General features: G+C 45.0%; 1 protein-coding gene and 1 long non-coding RNA gene across 4 annotated transcripts in view; one reads left to right on the plus strand and one right to left on the minus strand.

Annotated features, from left to right (window-relative positions):
• LOC109871051 (interleukin-10 receptor subunit beta) lies at positions 1-12341 on the minus strand. Of its 3 annotated transcripts, none has more exons than XM_020461837.2 (7): positions 11999-12341; positions 11356-11482; positions 9535-9707; positions 9050-9204; positions 3224-3371; positions 2904-3049; positions 1-1145 (listed from the first exon to the last, which is right to left on the minus strand). In XM_020461837.2, the coding sequence occupies exons 1-7, from the start codon at positions 12063-12065 to the stop codon at positions 984-986; spliced, it is 978 nt and encodes a 325-aa protein (XP_020317426.1). In that variant the 5' UTR covers positions 12066-12341; the 3' UTR covers positions 1-983. The 3 variants fall into 3 exon arrangements, with proteins under 3 accessions (XP_020317426.1, XP_020317436.1, XP_020317446.1); XM_020461847.2 differs by having other exon boundaries at positions 381-1145; positions 11356-11498; positions 11999-12335; XM_020461857.2 differs by lacking the exon at positions 11356-11482 and having other exon boundaries at positions 381-1145; positions 11999-12340.
• LOC116356294 (uncharacterized) overlaps positions 1543-19179 on the plus strand; it is a 26616-nt gene continuing 8979 nt past the window's right edge. The window contains exons 1-2 of the long non-coding RNA XR_004204812.1: positions 1543-1692; positions 3178-3423. This is a non-coding gene — a long non-coding RNA (uncharacterized LOC116356294). The remainder of the gene's footprint in view (positions 1693-3177; positions 3424-19179) is intronic.

The following is a 19179-nucleotide window of genomic DNA, read 5'->3' on the forward strand; positions in this document are numbered from 1 at the left end:
GAGGATTTTTTTCAATATATATTTTTAATCCATTTTAGAATAAGGCTGTAATGCAACAAAATGAGGAAAAAGTCAAGGGGGCTGAATACTTTCAGAATCCATTGTAGACCCATTGCTGATGATGTCATGATGTCTTGACTGCTGTGTCACAAGCTAAATACAAAAACGCCATTTTCCATAAAATTATTTGGAGTGTGTCATATCAGTCAGCTCATAATGAGAACTCTCTCTGGTGGAATAGTGGGTCACCATTCCATTGCCCTATACTCACGATATCATAAAATGCCAGTGTACCAAGGCCAATAATGAATAAAAGGCATTATTGATCATTATCATACACATTACACCAGGGTTCCCTAACTGGCAGTGGTTATATTCGCCCCCCCCCCCCCCCTCTCAGTCAAATGGTTATTTTATTTTTAACAGCAGGAAATCAGCTCGTAGTGATTTTAGGCATAATAGAGAGGAACATGTGATCGTATACAATTGGAAACAAGGTCTGAAATGATTGTTTCAGTTAAATATATTTGTTTGGGTTCTTGCGGCTAATTTGCACACGATCACAACTTATTTGTAATAATTTTTTCCGAACCCCCAAGAGATAAAAAAAAATCGGGCCTGCAGCTGAATCTAGTAGATGACACCTGCATTACACTAAATTATCTCTCTTAGAATTTCATCACAGGGATGAATAAATAACAAAATCCCTGATGTCAGTTAGACTATTATTTCTCACTAAGAGATACGTCCTCTTCTCTGCCATCCATTGATGTCTTCGTTTCTTCCTCACATCCGTCTTTCACCCATATTTTCCCCATCCACTTCAAGATCTTTGTGATTGGGTGCAGCCGACATTAAAGGCGAGTCGAGACTGACTGATCAACCAATCACCTTGCATCATAAATAACAACTTAATATTGTTTATAGATCGGCCTGTCAGTCGCGGTGTTGATGCTCTCGAACACTGCCTTTCTTTTGTATTGTCAGTCAGTCTGGTTATGTGCTTTATGTTCTGTCCACCAGAGGGCGCTCTCTCTCTCTGTCTCTGTCCCCGCAGGCATGATGCTGACCTCATGGTACACCTCATCAGGCTGGGGGCTGCTCTGCAAGGCCAGGATGGAGGAGCACTGAGGATCCAACAGGTACTGCATGGGGTGGAGAGGGGAGAGGAGAGGAGACTTTGGTCACACTAAAGGCATCAGCTTGAAAACCGAATTAGTGTGCTCGCATACTCCCTTAATTAAAAGATATTGACTTAAAAAATTGGAACAAAAACACCAATAGTACTGTTTGTCTATCTAAATAGAATTCTAGAATTAATAGACAGAATGAATCTAATATAACTCAAGAAATCTAACATTTATTTTGACATTTTTTTTTTGCAGAAGAGATCTTAGTCACGCAATTTTACATCTAAGATCTTTGGTGCAGAATTTCTCAAGTGAAAAAATGGTCATGATTTGTCTCTTGTTGAAAGACAATAAACAATTTAAGAATCCCTACTGTTGACCAATCACAGACAAGGTGTGTAGGCTACCAACTTCGGCTTTCCTCGAGAAAAAAATGCTGTGCGCACAAAGAGCCAAAAAAACAACAACTCTTGACGAAGACTAAACCGAACGAAAAAGTCACAAAATGTTGTCGTAATATATGCACGAACTGTTCTGAACTGTTTCGGATGGGAAGCATGAGGTAAGTAATCTCTTTAAAGGCCTTTCAGACTTATCTCCTTAAAAGGTCTTTCAAACTAATCTCAATTAACCAAAAACCTCGTGAAATTTGGTCATATTTTATTTATTTAACTAGGCAAGTCAAGTAAGAACAATTCTTATTTACAATGACGGCCTACCATAAGGCAAAAGGCCTCCTGTTGGGACGGGGGGTGGGATTAAATATAGAACAAAACACACATCACGACAACAGAGCTACACTACATAAAGAGAGACCTAAAGACAACAACATGGCATGGCAGCAACACATGACAACAACATGGTAACAACAACACAGAGTACAAACATTGTTGGGCACAGACAACAGCGCAAAGGGCAAGAAGGTAGAGACAACAATACATCACACAAAGCAGCCACAACTGTCAGTAAGAGTGTCTATGATTAAGTCTTTGAATGAGGAGATTGAGATAAAATTGTCCAGTTTGAGTGTTTGTTGCAGCTCGTTCCAGTCGCTAGCTGCAGCGATCTGAAAAGACGAGCGGCCCAGGGATGTGTGCACTTTGGGGACCTTTAACAGAATGTGACTGGTGTAACAGTTTAACTTTCATCCGTCCCCTCGCCCCAACCCGGGCTCGGTGGTTAGAGCGTTGGACTAGTATACGGAAGGTTTGAAGTTCAAATCTGTCGTTCTGCCCCTGAACAGGCAGTTAAACCACTGTTCCTAGGCCGTCATTGAAAATAAGAATTTGTTCTTAACTGACTTGCCTAGTTAAATAAAGGTCAAATAAAAACATAGACAACTGACACCCACGAAGCATCGTTACCCATCGCGCCACAAACGCCGCGACAGCACTTGCAGAGCAAGGGGAACAACTACTTTAAGGTCTCAGAGCAAGTGACTTCACCAATTGAAACGCTATTAGCGCGCACCACCGCTAACTAGCTAGCCATTTCACATCCGTTACACTGGCAGAACAGATGCACATTTATGTTTAAGCAGTCTGTCCACAAGAGATTAAACTAAAACCATTCATCATTATGCCAAGATATAACAGGACACACTGATTACATGGAACTCAGCCAAAGACAGAGCCTCATTGACAGTCCTTTTCTTCCCCTAAACAGAAGCATGAACATGTCATTATTGGGTTTGCAAAAGAACAAATGGTACAGTTACTACACACAAAGAAACACACAGTGTATTATTCATTAAAACACACTGATCATACTGACCACTGTGAAATGTCCAGGCAGCTTGACCTTGGGTCTGAGGAAGCTGACCACCCTGTAGCAGTGCCAGAATGCTAGAACCACCAGGGGCACAGACACAGCCATCACCACAAACATCCCCAGGGCCATCACCCAGGGCCTGTCCTTGCCTGCAGACGGTTTGGGGTTGGGGAAAGTGGACACCGGGGACGAAGAATTGAGTTGAGCAAGAGTAGACTTGTACACGGAGAATCATTGAAGGCAACAATCTAATACTCATAATTTGTGTTTTTTACAGATGTAAAAAAATGGGAGGACAAGAAAGAGATAGAGATGGCGCTTACCCTTAGCGGTGCTCTCACACGTAATGTTGCTGGGCTGGCTTTGTTTGAAGAACCTTTCGGTTACCACCCAGACCTGAAAACAGTACCTGGTCCATTGCTCCAGCTCCAACACCACTTCATGCAGTTGGATGCCATTCATCCGTTTGACCTGCAGGGGGAGATAGAGGAGAATTAAGGAAGCAGTGAGCGCCACACAATGAGTATGTTGTACACACATTGTAATTATTTCATATTAAACTGATTGGCAGCCGGGCACATTATGCAATAGTCATGTAAACACCTTACTCTGATTATCTTAAACATCGGCGTACGGTCAAAATTAAAGTAAGCATTCGCCGATTTAAACATCTTTTTTTCTGAGCCATCTTTTAAATGATTAGGACATGTAAAATCGGCGATCCAGCAGTGTAATTGATCTGCGCACGGGGCTAGCACCAGCCGAGCGGTCCTCCCTCAGCGCGATTTAAGTGAGTTCGGGAACAACTGAATGTATGTGTCTCAGAAGTAGCTTTCACATACAGTAGTACAAACTTCGGTAACACTTCCTTTGAAAAGGGATCTTTACTACACCGCAATCAACCGTGCATTTACACTGTAACAACTATTAGAGTTAACAATAACAACCCCGAGTAGTAGTTGCAGTATGTAATTACAGAGGTGTACCAATGAATGGTTGTTACCATGCTTGTTTCAAATGGGCAGGTTTCCCACTAAATTCACCAACTTTGTGTGTTTTCCCTTCTTATCAGCTGCATACAAGCTACAACTGTCACAAAGGTTGTGACCCCTCGTCGGTGCGCCACCACATTCACCAACGTACTGTTCTGTTTCTTATCAGCTGCATCTGATTCAGCTACAACTGTCACAAAGGTTGTGACCCCTCGTCGGTGCGCCACCACATTCACCAACGTACTGTTCTGTTTCTTATCAGCTGCATCTGATTCAGCTACAACTGTCACAAAGGTTGTGACCCCTCGTCGGTGCGCCACCACATTCACCAACGTACTGTTCTGTTTCTTATCAGCTGCATCTGATTCAGCTACAACTGTCACAAAGGTTGTGACCCCTCGTCGGTGCGCCACCACATTCACCAACGTACTGTTCTGTTTCTTATCAGCTGCATACAAGCTACAACTGTCACAAAGGTTGTGACCCCTCGTCGGTGCGCCACCACATTCACCAACGTACTGTTCTGTTTCTTATCAGCTGCATCTGATTCAGCTACAACTGTCACAAAGGTTGTGACCCCTCGTCGGTGCGCCACCACATTCACCAACGTACTGTTCTGTTTCTTATCAGCTGCATCTGATTCAGCTACAACTGTCACAAAGGTTGTGACCCCTCGTCGGTGCGCCACCACATTCACCAACGTACTGTTCTGTTTCTTATCAGCTGCATCTGATTCAGCAACAACTGTCACAAAGGTTGTGACCCCTCGTCGGTGCGCCACCACATTCACCAACGTACTGTTCTGTTTCTTATTAGCTGCATCTGATTCAGCTACAACTGTCACAAAGGTTGTGACCCCTCGTCGGTGCGCCACCACATTCACCAACGTACTGTTCTGTTTCTTATCAGCTGCATCTGATTCAGCTACAACTGTCACAAAGGTTGTGACCCCTCGTCGGTGCGCCACCACATTCACCAACGTACTGTTCTGTTTCTTATCAGCTGCATCTGATTCAGCTACAACTGTCACAAAGGTTGTGACCCCTCGTCGGTGCGCCACCACATTCACCAACGTACTGTTCTGTTTCTTATCAGCTGCATCTGATTCAGCAACAACTGTCACAAAGGTTGTGACCCCTCGTCGGTGCGCCACCACATTCACCAACGTACTGTTCTGTTTCTTATTAGCTGCATCTGATTCAGCTACAACTGTCACAAAGGTTGTGACCCCTCGTCGGTGCGCCACCACATTCACCAACGTACTGTTCTGTTTCTTATCAGCTGCATCTGATTCAGCAACAACTGTCACAAAGGTTGTGACCCCTCGTCGGTGCGCCACCACATTCACCAACGTACTGTTCTGTTTCTTATCAGCTGCATCTGATTCAGCTACAACTGTCACAAAGGTTGTGACCCCTCGTCGGTGCGCCACCACATTCACCAACGTACTGTTCTGTTTCTTATCAGCTGCATCTGATTCAGCTACAACTGTCACAAAGGTTGTGACCCCTCGTCGGTGCGCCACCACATTCACAAACGTACTGTTCTGTTTCTTATCAGCTGCATCTGATTCAGCTACAACTGTCACAAAGGTTGTGACCCCTCGTCGGTGCGCCACCACATTCACCAACGTACTGTTCTGTTTCTTATCAGCTGCATCTGATTCAGCTACAACTGTCACAAAGGTTGTGACCCCTCGTCGGTGCGCCACCACATTCACCAACGTACTGTTCTGTTTCTTATCAGCTGCATCTGATTCAGCTACAACTGTCACAAAGGTTGTGACCCCTCGTCGGTGCGCCACCACATTCACCAACGTACTGTTCTGTTTCTTATCAGCTGCATCTGATTCAGCTACAACTGTCACAAAGGTTGTGACCCCTCGTCGGTGCGCCACCACATTCACCAACGTACTGTTCTGTTTCTTATCAGCTGCATCTGATTCAGCAACAACTGTCACAAAAGTTGTGACACCTCGTCGGTGTGCTGGATGCCTGAGAAACTGCAGTAAAAGTGCAATAACTGCAGTCGACTGTGGTATTTTGGACACATTAATTGCAGAATAACTGCAGTTACACTGCAAAAGTACTGCAGTAAAAAAGTTATTTATTTATTTTGGAGCGTACTGCACTAGAACTGCCTTTATACTGCAGTGTACTGCGGTCATACTGCACTAGAACTGCCTTTATACTACAGTGTACTGCGGTCATACTGCACTAGAACTGCCTTTATACTGCAGTGTACTGCGGTGATACTGTCTTTATACTGCAGTGTACTGCGGTGATACTGCACTAGAACTGCCTTTATACTGCAGTGTACTGCGGTGATACTGCACTAGAACTGCCTTTATACTGCAGTGTACTGCAGTCATACTGCACTAGAACTGCCTTTATACTGCAGTGTACTGCGGTCATACTGCACTAGAACTGCCTTTATACTGCAGTGTACTGCGGTGATACTGCACTAGAACTGCCTTTATACTGCAGTGTACTGCGGTGATACTGCCTTTATACTGCAGTGTACTGCGGTGATACTGCACTAGAACTGCCTTTATACTGCAGTGTACTGCGGTGATACTGCACTAGAACTGCCTTTATACTGCAGTGTACTGCAGTCATACTGCACTAGAACTGCCTTTATACTGCAGTGTACTGCGGTGATACTGCACTAGAACTGCCTTTATACTGCAGTGTACTGCGGTGATACTGCACTAGAACTGCCTTTATACTGCAGTGTACTGCAGTCATACTGCACTAGAACTGCCTTTATACTGCAGTGTACTGCGGTCATACTGCACTAGAACTGCCTTTATACTGCAGTGTACTGCGGTCATACTGCACTAGAACTGCCTTTATACTGCAGTGTACTGCTGTGATACTGCACTAGAACTACCTTTATACTGCAGTGTACTGCGGTCATACTGCACTAGAACTGCCTTTATACTGCAGTGTACTGCGGTCATACTGCACTAGAACTGCCTTTATACTGCAGTGTACTGCGGTGATACTGCACTAGAACTGCCTTTATACTGCAGTGTACTGCGGTCATACTGCACTAGAACTGCCTTTATACTGCAGTGTACTGTGGTCATACTGCACTAGAACTGCCTTTATACTGCAGTGTACTGCGGTCATACTGCACTAGAACTGTCTTTATACTGCAGTGTACTGCGGTCATACTGCACTAGAACTGCCTTTATACTGCAGTGTACTGCGGTGATACTGCACTGTGAGGGAGCCTATGCTTAATAGGCTCTAATTACTTACCCTTGAATGTGCACTGTTCATCCTATACTGTGTCTTCACTCAGTGTTGTTGCTAGCACTTGACCCCAAAATAAAGTTAACTTTGTTGAGCTGGCAAAAACAGATCAGTAGGGCAATCTCACTGACTGGGATCTACTATGGGTGGCATCTCAGCTGTGAAAAAAAAAACCCACATTGTTTCAAAGCATAGTACATTTCATGTTTTGCCCAAGTACAATGTAATTACTAAGGTTTTACACAGGCTGTAGCTAGTTAAAATGAAGTTAATCTTGAGCGGCCCTCATTTGAAAGCTTCCGGAAGTTTCACTTCACAACAAGGTACAGAGATGAAGTGAATTCTGGAATTAAACTTCCGGAAGCTTTAAAATGGAGTGCCAGATTGTCCGTATGGATCATGTACTCTAGTTAGTTACATTACATTAGTTACAAGTAAGTACACCTCAAGATACACTTCATTTGAACTATCTACATCCTGTGTAACTCCTAGTAATTACATTGTACTAAGGCAAACATTTAAATATAATATGCTTTGAAACAGGGTATTTATCCTCATCTGGGATGACCAAGTTAACCCAGATTGGTACATTTTATTTTGGCGGCAACCGCTAGCAATAACATTGAGTGGAGATATATTTACAACAGTGCACTTTCATGGCTAAGTAATCAGAGCCTATTGAATAAAAAAAAAATATTGGGACACCCAGCGCACCGACGAGGGGTCACAACCTTTGTGACAGTTGTAACTGTACGCAGCTGATAAGAAACAGAACACTAAGTTGGCGAATGTATTGGACAACCTGCCCTTTTATCACAAGCATGGAAAACAAGCATTCATTGTTGCACCTTTTTTTTTGTAATTACAGACCACAATTACTTCCATGTGGTTGTTACAGTGAATTACAATACTCGTTAAAGTGTAATTACACACACTGTAATAAGGACCACTAATAAGGACCACTAATAAGGACCACTAATAAGGACCACTGTAATAAGGACCACTAATAAGAACCACTAATAAGGACCACTGTAATAAGGACCACTGTAATAAGGACCACTGTAATAAGGACCACTAATAAGGACCACTGTAATAAGGACCACTGTAATAAGGACCACTGTAATAAGGACCACTGTAATAAGGACCACTTATAAGAACCACTAATAAGGACCACTAATAAGGACCACTAATAAGGACCACTAATAAGGACCACTAATAAGGACCACTGTAATAAGGACCACTGTAATAAGGACCACTGTAATAAGGACCACTGTAATAAGGACCACTGTAATAAGGACCACTGTAATAAGAACCACTAATAAGGACCACTAATAAGGACCACTAATAAGGACCACTAATAAGGACCCCCATTTAAAATGAAAAGCGTTAGCCAAACTTTATACGTCCAAACTCAAATATACTTCCCAAAAATAAACACGATTGCTGTGGTATAATATTATTTTTGATTGCCGATTTTCTGCATTTATCAGAGTGTCATCCGGTAGTCTGATTTCAGATGTATCCATGTTAAAAGAGGATTATTAGGGAAATCGTTCCTTCTTGCAAAGCATGTAAACGTTTTATATCAAACTATTATATTAATCTATCTACAATAATCCCATTATTGTGTGCATGTAACCGTACTCAATGTGTCACCAGATGATCCCCCCTACGGTTATCAAGTTCACCATTGGCAGATGGAAAGTAGTTTATGTGCTCAGACCCTAAACCTGCATCTCATACTCCTTATTGGCTACTGTCACTATGACATCAGAAGTGAAAGGTCAGGCAAACTGCTATACTTTGTTTCGCCATTCCTCAGATCCCCTGGTTGTAGGCAGTGGACATTACACTCCAAATGTATAATCCCAGATGGAAAGTAAAATGGCCACCATACCTTCTTCTCCTGGCCCTCCTTCCAGTAGGTGATGTTAAAGGTTGCATGATTGTAGATCTCTTTAAACTCAGAGATCCTGAGCACTGGGTCTTCGATGCTCACTTCAATGTTCGCACCACTGGAGACTAGAGTCACACTGGGAGGGCCTAAAGTGGCTGTGGAGAGAGACAGAGAGACATGGGAAAGAAAGTGACCTAAAGAAAGTGGCGACCTCTCAGGGGTAAAGAAATGACATGGCATCTGCTAGCGGATCACCATAGTCCATTAAAGAGCAAAAGCTGTCAGGCTCCAGTCTGTAATGATACACTCTGCTTTGCCCTAACCTCTGGTTAAACAGTACCTGTTATTACACTTTCATTCCCATCTCTAGTGCACAGCAAAAAAAACTACTATGAAATGCCCATGTATGTCTTAGGGATAGGTTATGAATGTGTTATGAAATCCTTATGTAGATTGAAGTTACAGATGGGTAACTAGGAACTCACTGTGTTCATCCATGACAAACTCCTTAGTCTCCACCCAGTGAGATGTCTCTCCCTCTCGTTCTGCCCTCACTTGGAAAGTGTACACTCCAAATTTGTTTAGATGTCTGGTGAAGTCACAGCATAGGGCAGTTGTGTCCAAACATACGACCCGGTAGCTGTTCCTGATGCTCTTCCTGTGTTCAAAACAAGACACCACTGTGTTGTTATTGCGGTAGATGGCAGGGTAGCCTAGTGGTTAGAGTGGAGGGGCGACAGGTAGCCTAGTGGTTAGAGTGGAGGGGCGGCAGGTAGCCTAGTGGTTAGAGTGGAGGGGTGGCAGGTAGCCTAGTGGTTAGGGTGTTGGACTAGTAACCAGCAGGTAGCCTAGTGGTTAGAGCGTTGGACTAGTGACCAGCAGGTAGCCTAGTGGTTAGAGCGTTGGACTAGTGACCAGCAGGTAGCCTAGTGGTTAGAGCGTTGGACTAGTAACCAGCAGGTAGCCTAGTGGTTAGAGCGTTGGACTAGTGACCAGCAGGTAGCCTGGTGGTTAGAGCGTTTGACTAGTGACCAGCAGGGTAGCCTAGTGGTTAGAGCGTTGGACTAGTGACCAGCAGGTAGCCTAGTGGTTAGAGCGTTGGACTAGTAACCAGCAGGTAGCCTAGTGGTTAGAGCGTTGGACTAGTAACCAGCAGGTAGCCTAGTGGTTAGAGCGTTGGACTAGTAACCAGCAGGTAGCCTAGTGGTTAGAGCGTTGGACTAGTAACCAGCAGGTAGCCTAGTGGTTAGAGCGTTGGACTAGTAACCAGCAGGTAGCCTAGTGGTTAGAGCGTTGGACTAGTAACCAGCAGGTAGCCTAGTGGTTAGAGCGTTGGACTAGTAACCAGCAGGTAGCCTAGTGGTTAGAGCGTTGGACTAGTAACCAGCAGGTAGCCTAGTCGTTAGAGCGTTGGACTAGTAACCAGCAGGTAGCCTAGTGGTTAGAGCGTTGGACTAGTAACCAGCAGGTAGCCTAGTGGTTAGAGCGTTGGACTAGTAACCAGCAGGTAGCCTAGTGGTTAGTGTTGGACTAGTGACCAGCAGGTAGCCTAGTGGTTAGAGCGTTGGACTAGTAACCAGCAGGTAGCCTAGTGGTTAGAGTGTTGGACTAGTAACCAGCAGGTAGCCTAGTGGTTAGAGCGTTGGACTAGTAACCAGCAGGTAGCCTAGTGGTTAGAGCGTTGGACTAGTAACCAGCAGGTAGCCTAGTGGTTAGAGCGTTGGACTAGTAACCAGCAGGTAGCCTAGTGGTTAGAGCGTTGGACTAGTAACCAGCAGGTAGCCTAGTGGTTAGAGCGTTGTACTAGTAACCGAAAGGTTGCAAGTTCGAATCCCCGAGCTGACAAGGTACAAATCTGTCGTTCTGCCCCTGAACAAGCAGTTAACCCACTGTTCCTAGGCCGTCATTGAAAATAAGAATTTGTTCTTAACTGACTTGCCTAGTAAAATAAAGGTAACATTTTTTTTTAAATACTATTGTTACCAGTGTTTGTAAACTGTTTGTTTGTTCAGTGTATGTACGCTGTTTGTATGCCTGAAACCAGTTCTGACAAGTAATTGTGTAAAAAAAAAAAAATTGAAATAGTTGCACCTATTCCTTATAGATATAGTGAGTGTATGTTGGTGTGTGTGTGTGTGTGTGTGTGTGTGTGTGTGTGTGTGAGGGTGTATGACACAGATTCTTCTGGGGACGACAACTTGTGGGTGTGTCATTTCTCCTCTTTCCCAGCACCCATAAGCAGGAAGTGTGCCATATTTAAATGTTCACCCTCACTTGGTTGTGTTGTTTGGTTCTGTTCATATTACCACTTGTATTCTGATCTGTAGGTGAGGTTTCCCGTGTGGTTCTGAGGGGGATCCCACTCCAACACTAGTCCCATGTTGATGGAGGTAATTCTGATGTTACTGGGACTTGGAAGTTCAGCTAACACTGCTGTAAAAGCACAGTTCTACACAGTTGAACATACCGACATATACACATCATTCAGGGGGATTACAGGCTTTAGATACACAAGGGTATTGAGTCAGATGAGGAAAATGTTATTTTATATGTATTGCCGATTAAGAGTTTTTTACTTATTTATTTTTTAGAGAGAAATTAAGCCCATTGCACTTCCTCGAGATGACCACATATGGTATGTGGGTAAAACCTTAAGCCATTGTGTATGTAATATATTTAGCCTACGTCATCAGTATGTCAATCTAACAGAGACCAACATGCGACGTGTTTCCTTTGGTCCCCACTAGTGACAGTAAAAGTAGATTATGGAATGTATAAGTGTTAAATAAATGTAGGCTATAAAAAAAAGACTGTGAAATTATCACGAAATATCAACAACAACAACAAACAAAAAGTTCGTAAACCAGTCGTGATAGAATGGTTTAAAACATTAATCTATAATCAAACGTTGGTAGACTATGCTGTGGTAAAATCGAAAGAGATACTGACCTGTCATTCCATGTAAAGTTAAGCATAATAGTTTGACAAACGAGATAGTAAACACCGTAGATTGCATGTTGCCCAAGAGATGTTCTGTGTTGTCCAGCGACACTTAAATGTTCCGTTGGCTATATTTGCTTCAGGCCGCTCTTGAGAGTTTATTGTGTACTTTCTGAAAGGGCGGAGAATTGCGGGGAAGCGAAACCAAGCTGAGTGATATAAATACAGAAGAAGCCCGGGCAGGTTTCCATTGAACCAAGTTTAGTCGATGTCGGAAAAAACCTTTAGGCTTGTTTATCTTAATGGAAACGGCAGATATATTCATTTTCAAAAGATCGACAAAATGTGTATCCGTTCGACAGGGGTGGATCTTTATTTTGTCTTACTTTATTGCGACAAATTATGATTGAATGAGCAGTGTTTTTCGAGTAAATGATTGCCTAATACGTTTGATAGAAAACAGGGCACGTGATGTTTCGCCATAACTATATAGTTTCACTCCACATTTCATCCTAAATGCCTACTGCTTGTCAAGTAATTTTTCAAATATAAAAATGATATTTGTCAAGTATTGTTCTGACTTGCAAGATTGCCTGAACTGCTGCTTCACCTTGCTTCTTTGTAACGTTACATTCGTTACTTTGATTTCTGAGTCAAAACGGAAAAAGGCTAATTTATTGTTCCCGAATTTGAAAAACGGAAATCGACATTGTTTGTCATTTATGGTGTCAAAATTAGACAGAGAATAATGGGAAACAAATAACAATATTTATTAAATTTATATTTTCGTTTTGTACAGAATATTCTGTACTTCTTGGTAGGAATATAGAATATTCCTGGTGCTTTAGGAGTGTTTTCAGCCTGGGTTACCAGCACAAAGAAAGGAGTCGACTGTGTGAGTGTGACAGGAAATCAAAATACTCATCTTAGTTTAAAGACAGGCTCCTGAAAGAGGGACATTTCTTTTTTTGCTGAGTTTATATATACAGTTGAAGTCGGAAGTTTACAGACACTGAGGTAGGAGTCATTAAAACTTCTTTTTTTTAAACACTCCACAAATTTCTTGTTAACAAACTATAGTTTTGGCAAGTCGATTAGGACATCAACTTTGTGCGTGACACAAGTAATTTTTCCAACAATTGTTTACAGACAGATTATTTCACTTATGATTCACTGTATCACAATTCCAGTGGGTCAGAAGTTTACATACACTAAGTTGACTGTGCCTTTAAACAGCTTAGAAAATTCAAGAAAATTATGTCATGTCTTTAGAAGCTTCTGATAGGCTAATTGACCTTCAAACTCAGTGCCTCTTTGCTTGACATCATGGGAAAATCAAAAGAAATCAGCCAAGACCTCAGAAAATAAATTGTAGACCTTCACAAGTCTGGTTCATCCTTGGGTTCAATTTCCAAAAGCCTGAAGGTACCACGTTTATCTCTACAAACAATAGTATGCAAGTATAAACCCCATGGGACCACACAACTGTCATACTGCTCAGGAAGGAGACGCGTTCTGTCTCCTACAGATGAACGTACTTTGGTGCGAAAAGTGCAAATCAATCCCAGAGAAACAGCAAAGGACCTTCTGATGATGCTGGAGGAAAGTACAAAAGTATCTATATCCACAGTAAAATGAGCCCCATATCTACATAACCTGAAAGGCCGCTCAGCAAGGAAGAAGCCACTGCTCCAAAACCACCATTAAAAAAAGCCAAACTACGGTTTGCAACTGCACATGGGGACAAAGATCGTACTTTTTGGAGAAATGTCCTCTGGTCTGATGAAACAAAAATAGAACTGTTTGGCCATAATGACCATCGTTATGTTTGGAGGAAAAAGGGGGAGGCTTGCAAGCCGAAGAACACCAAGCCAACCGTGAAGCACGGGGGTGGAAGCACCATTTTGTGAGGGTGCTTTGCTGCAGGAGGGACTGGTGCACTTCATAAAATAGATGGCTTCATGAGGAAAGAAAATGATGTGGATATTTTGATGCAACATCTCAAGACATCATTCAGGAAGTTAAAGCTTGGTCACAAATGGGTCTTCCAAATGGACAATGACCCCAAGCATACTTCCAAATTTGTTGCGAAATGGCTTAAGGACAAAGTTAACCAATTGGAATGGCCATCACAAAGCCCTGGGCAGAACTGAAAAAGCATGTGCGAGCAAGGAGGCCTAGAAACCTGACTCAGTTACACCAGCTCTGTCAGGAGGAATGGGCCAAAATTCACCCAACTTATAGTGGGAAGCTTGTGGAAGGCAACCTGAAACGTTTGACCTAAGTTAAACAATTTAAAGGCAATGCTACCAAATACTAATTGAGTGTATGTAAACTTCTGACCCACTGGGAATGTGATGAAAGAAATAAAAGCTGAAATAAATCATTCTCTCCACTATTATTCTGACAGTTCACATTCTTAATATAAAGTGGTGATCCTAACTGACCTAAGACAGGGAATTTTTACTAGGATTAAATGTCAGGAATTGTGAAAAACTGAGTTTAAATGTATTTGGCTAAGGTGCATGTAAACTTCCGACTTCAACTGTATATCATCTCTCAGTATGTGATCACACATTTTGGTACTTGTTTCTCTACGATAATAATCTTGATTTGTGTTCAACCAAATAGAGAAATGAGCAAAGAGTGGGATGAGGCACAAATTTGAGGGGGACTGGCCTATAGCACACCGGGCTATGAGCGCGTATTGGCGACACCGTGCGCTTGACCGCTTAACACGGTGCCTGACCAGTACTACGTTTCTTCCAGTAAGCACAGGGAGTTGGCTCAGGTCTATCGCCTGACTCCTCCAATCCCCCCGTGTGCCCCTTTTGGGGCTGCCTCTCGTGCCTGTTGCGCTGCCTTGCCTCATATATTGGAGAGGCAGGGTAGCCTAGTGGTTAGAGCGTTGGACTAGTAACCGGAAGGTTGCAAGTTCAAATCCCCGAGCTGACAAGGTACAACATCTGTCGTTCTGCCCCTGAACATTGAAAATAAGAATTTGTTCTTTACTGACTTGGCTGGTTAAATACAGGTCAAATACAAAAATATCGCCGCCACTCAGCTTTCGCTGCCTCCAGTTCTGCTTTGGGGCGACGATATTCCCCAGCCTGTGCCCAGGGTCCCTTGCCGTCCAATATCTCCTCCCAAGTCCAGAACCCTCTGCTCCTTGTTACCACGCTGCTTGGTCTGTTTTTGGTGGGTAGTTCTGTAACGATGTTCTACTTCTGACGAGGAGTATAAAGGATCGGACCAATGTGCAGCGTGGTAAGTGTTCATGTTATTTATTAGGAACAGAAACACTAAATAAAATAACAAAGAGAGTGAAACGAAAACGAAACAGTCTTGTAAGGTGCAGCAACACAAAACAGAAAACAACTACCTACAACCCATAGTGGGAAAACAGGCTGCCTAAGTATGGTTCTCAATCAGAGACAACGATTGACAGCTGCCTCTGATTGGGAACCATACCAGGCCAAACACAGAAATACAAAACGAAAATATAAAAAAGGAAAACATTCCAGAAGCTATTAATGGAGTGGATGTACGTATCAGTGGATGGGCTGTATCAGTGGATGGGAGAGCCATGCTGTATCAGTGGATGGGAGAGCCATGCTGTATCAGTGGATGTACGGAGCCATGCTGTATCAGTGGATGTACGGAGCCATGCTGTATCAGTGGATGGGAGAGCCATGCTGTATCAGTGGATGGGAGAGCCATGCTGTATCAGTGGATGGGAGAGCCATGCTGTATCAGTGGATGGGAGAGCCATGCTGTATCAGTGGATGGGAGAGCCATGCTGTATCAGTGGATGGGAGAGCCATGCTGTATCAGTGGATGGGAGAGCCATGCTGTATCAGTGGATGGGAGAGCCATGCTGTATCAGTGGAGGGGAGAGCCATGCTGTATCAGTGGATGGGAGAGCCATGCTGTATCAGTGGAGGGGAGAGCCATGCTGTATCAGTGGATGGGAGAGCCATGCTGTATCAGTGGATGGGAGAGCCATGCTGTATCAGTGGATGGGAGAGCCATGCTGTATCAGTGGATGTACGGAGCCATGCTGTATCAGTGGATGGGAGAGCCATGCTGTATCAGTGGATGGGAGAGCCATGCTGTATCAGTGGATGTACGGAGCCATGCTGTATCAGTGGATGGGAGAGCCATGCTGTATCAGTGGATGGGAGAGCCATGCTGTATCAGTGGATGGGAGAGCCATGCTGTATCAGTGGATGGTAGATTCATGCTGTGTAAGTGGATGGGAGAGCCATGCTGTATCAGTGGAGGGGAGAGCCATGCTGTATCAGTGGAGGGGAGAGCCATGCTGTATCAGTGGAGGGGAGAGCCATGCTGTATCAGTGGAGGGGAGAGCCATGCTGTATCAGTGGATGTACGGAGCCATGCTGTATCAGTGGATGGGAGAGCCATGCTGTATCAGTGGATGGGAGAGCCATGCTGTATCAGTGGATGGGAGAGCCATGCTGTATCAGTGGATGGGAGAGCCATGCTGTATCAGTGGATAGTAGATTCATGCTGTGTCAGTGGATGGGAGAGCCATGCTGTATCAGTGGATGGTAGAGCCATGCTGTATCAGTGGATGGTAGAGCCATGCTGTATCAGAGGATGGTAGAGCCATGCTGTATCAGAGGATGGTAGAGCCATGCTGTATCAGTGGATGGGAGAGCCATGCTGTATCAGTGGAGGGGAGAGCCATGCTGTATAACAGTGGAGGGGAGAGCCATGCTGTATCAGTGGAGGGGAGAGCCATGCTGTATCAGTGGAGGGGAGAGCCATGCTGTATCAGTGGATGGGAGAGCCATGCTGTATCAGTGGATGGGAGAGCCATGCTGTATCAGTGGATGGGAGAGCCATGCTGTATCAGTGGATGGGAGAGCCCTGCTGTATCAGTGGATGGGAGAGCCATGCTGTATCAGTGGATGTACGGAGCCATGCTGTATCAGTGGATGGGAGAGCCATGCTGTATCAGTGGATGGGAGAGCCATGCTGTATCAGTGGATGTATGGAGCCATGCTGTATCAGTGGATGGGAGAGCCATGCTGTATCAGTGGATGGGAGAGCCATGCTGTATCAGTGGATGGGAGAGCCATGCTGTATCAGTGGATGGGAGAGCCATGCTGTATCAGTGGAGGGGAGAGCCATGCTGTATCAGTGGATGGGAGAGCCATGCTGTATCAGTGGAGGGGAGAGCCATGCTGTATCAGTGGAGGGGAGAGCCATGCTGTATCAGTGGAGGGGAGAGCCATGCTGTATCAGTGGAGGGGAGAGCCATGCTGTATCAGTGGATGTACGGAGCCATGCTGTATCAGTGGATGGGAGAGCCATGCTGTATCAGTGGATGGGAGAGCCATGCTGTATCAGTGGATGGGAGAGCCATGCTGTATCAGTGGATGGGAGAGCCATGCTGTATCAGTGGATAGTAGATTCATGCTGTGTCAGTGGATGGGAGAGCCATGCTGTATCAGTGGATGGTAGAGCCATGCTGTATCAGTGGATGGTAGAGCCATGCTGTATCAGAGGATGGTAGAGCCATGCTGTATCAGAGGATGGTAGAGCCATGCTGTATCAGTGGATGGGAGAGCCATGCTGTATCAGTGGAGGGGAGAGCCATGCTGTATAACAGTGGAGGGGAGAGCCATGCTGTATCAGTGGAGGGGAGAGCCATGCTGTATCAGTGGAGGGGAGAGCCATGCTGTATCAGTGGATGGGAGAGCCATGCTGTATCAGTGGATGGGAGAGCCATGCTGTATCAGTGGATGGGAGAGCCATGCTGTATCAGTGGATGGGAGAGCCCTGCTGTATCAGTGGATGGGAGAGCCATGCTGTATCAGTGGATGTACGGAGCCATGCTGTATCAGTGGATGGGAGAGCCATGCTGTATCAGTGGATGGGAGAGCCATGCTGTATCAGTGGATGTATGGAGCCATGCTGTATCAGTGGATGGGAGAGCCATGCTGTATCAGTGGATGGGAGAGCCATGCTGTATCAGTGGATGGGAGAGCCATGCTGTATCAGTGGATGGGAGAGCCATGCTGTATCAGTGGATGGGAGAGCCATGCTGTATCAGTGGATGGGAGAGCCATGCTGTATCAGTGGAGGGGAGAGCCATGCTGTATCAGTGGATGGGAGAGCCATGCTGTATCAGTGGAGGGGAGAGCCATGCTGTATCAGTGGATGGGAGAGCCATGCTGTATCAGTGGATGGGAGAGCCATGCTGTATCAGTGGATGGGAGAGCCATGCTGTATCAGTGGATGTACGGAGCCATGCTGTATCAGTGGATGGGAGAGCCATGCTGTATCAGTGGATGGGAGAGCCATGCTGTATCAGTGGATGTACGGAGCCATGCTGTATCAGTGGATGGGAGAGCCATGCTGTATCAGTGGATGGGAGAGCCATGCTGTATCAGTGGATGGGAGAGCCATGCTGTATCAGTGGATGGTAGATTCATGCTGTGTAAGTGGATGGGAGAGCCATGCTGTATCAGTGGAGGGGAGAGCCATGCTGTATCAGTGGAGGGGAGAGCCATGCTGTATCAGTGGAGGGGAGAGCCATGCTGTATCAGTGGAGGGGAGAGCCATGCTGTATCAGTGGATGTACGGAGCCATGCTGTATCAGTGGATGGGAGAGCCATGCTGTATCAGTGGATGGGAGAGCCATGCTGTATCAGTGGATGGGAGAGCCATGCTGTATCAGTGGATGGGAGAGCCATGCTGTATCAGTGGATAGTAGATTCATGCTGTGTCAGTGGATGGGAGAGCCATGCTGTATCAGTGGATGGTAGAGCCATGCTGTATCAGTGGATGGTAGAGCCATGCTGTATCAGAGGATGGTAGAGCCATGCTGTATCAGAGGATGGTAGAGCCATGCTGTATCAGTGGATGGGAGAGCCATGCTGTATCAGTGGAGGGGAGAGCCATGCTGTATAACAGTGGAGGGGAGAGCCATGCTGTATCAGTGGAGGGGAGAGCCATGCTGTATCAGTGGAGGGGAGAGCCATGCTGTATCAGTGGATGGGAGAGCCATGCTGTATCAGTGGATGGGAGAGCCATGCTGTATCAGTGGATGGGAGAGCCATGCTGTATCAGTGGATGGGAGAGCCCTGCTGTATCAGTGGATGGGAGAGCCATGCTGTATCAGTGGATGTACGGAGCCATGCTGTATCAGTGGATGGGAG

Source organism: Oncorhynchus kisutch, linkage group LG2, assembly GCF_002021735.2.
Source record: "Oncorhynchus kisutch isolate 150728-3 linkage group LG2, Okis_V2, whole genome shotgun sequence".
Taxonomy (NCBI): Eukaryota; Metazoa; Chordata; class Actinopteri; order Salmoniformes; family Salmonidae; genus Oncorhynchus; species Oncorhynchus kisutch.

Excerpts from the sequence above, each read along its gene's own strand:
- LOC109871051 (XM_020461837.2), bottom strand. The coding sequence starts at position 12,065 with ATGCAATCTACGGTGTTTACTATCTCGTTTGTCAAACTATTATGCTTA. Across the intron at positions 9,205-9,534 it reads GTTTGTCATGGATGAACACA|CCACTTTAGGCCCTCCCAGT; the intron begins GTGAGTTCCTAG and ends CTCTCTCCACAG. Across the intron at positions 3,372-9,049 it reads AGGAGGGCCAGGAGAAGAAG|GTCAAACGGATGAATGGCAT; the intron begins GTATGGTGGCCA and ends CTCCCCCTGCAG.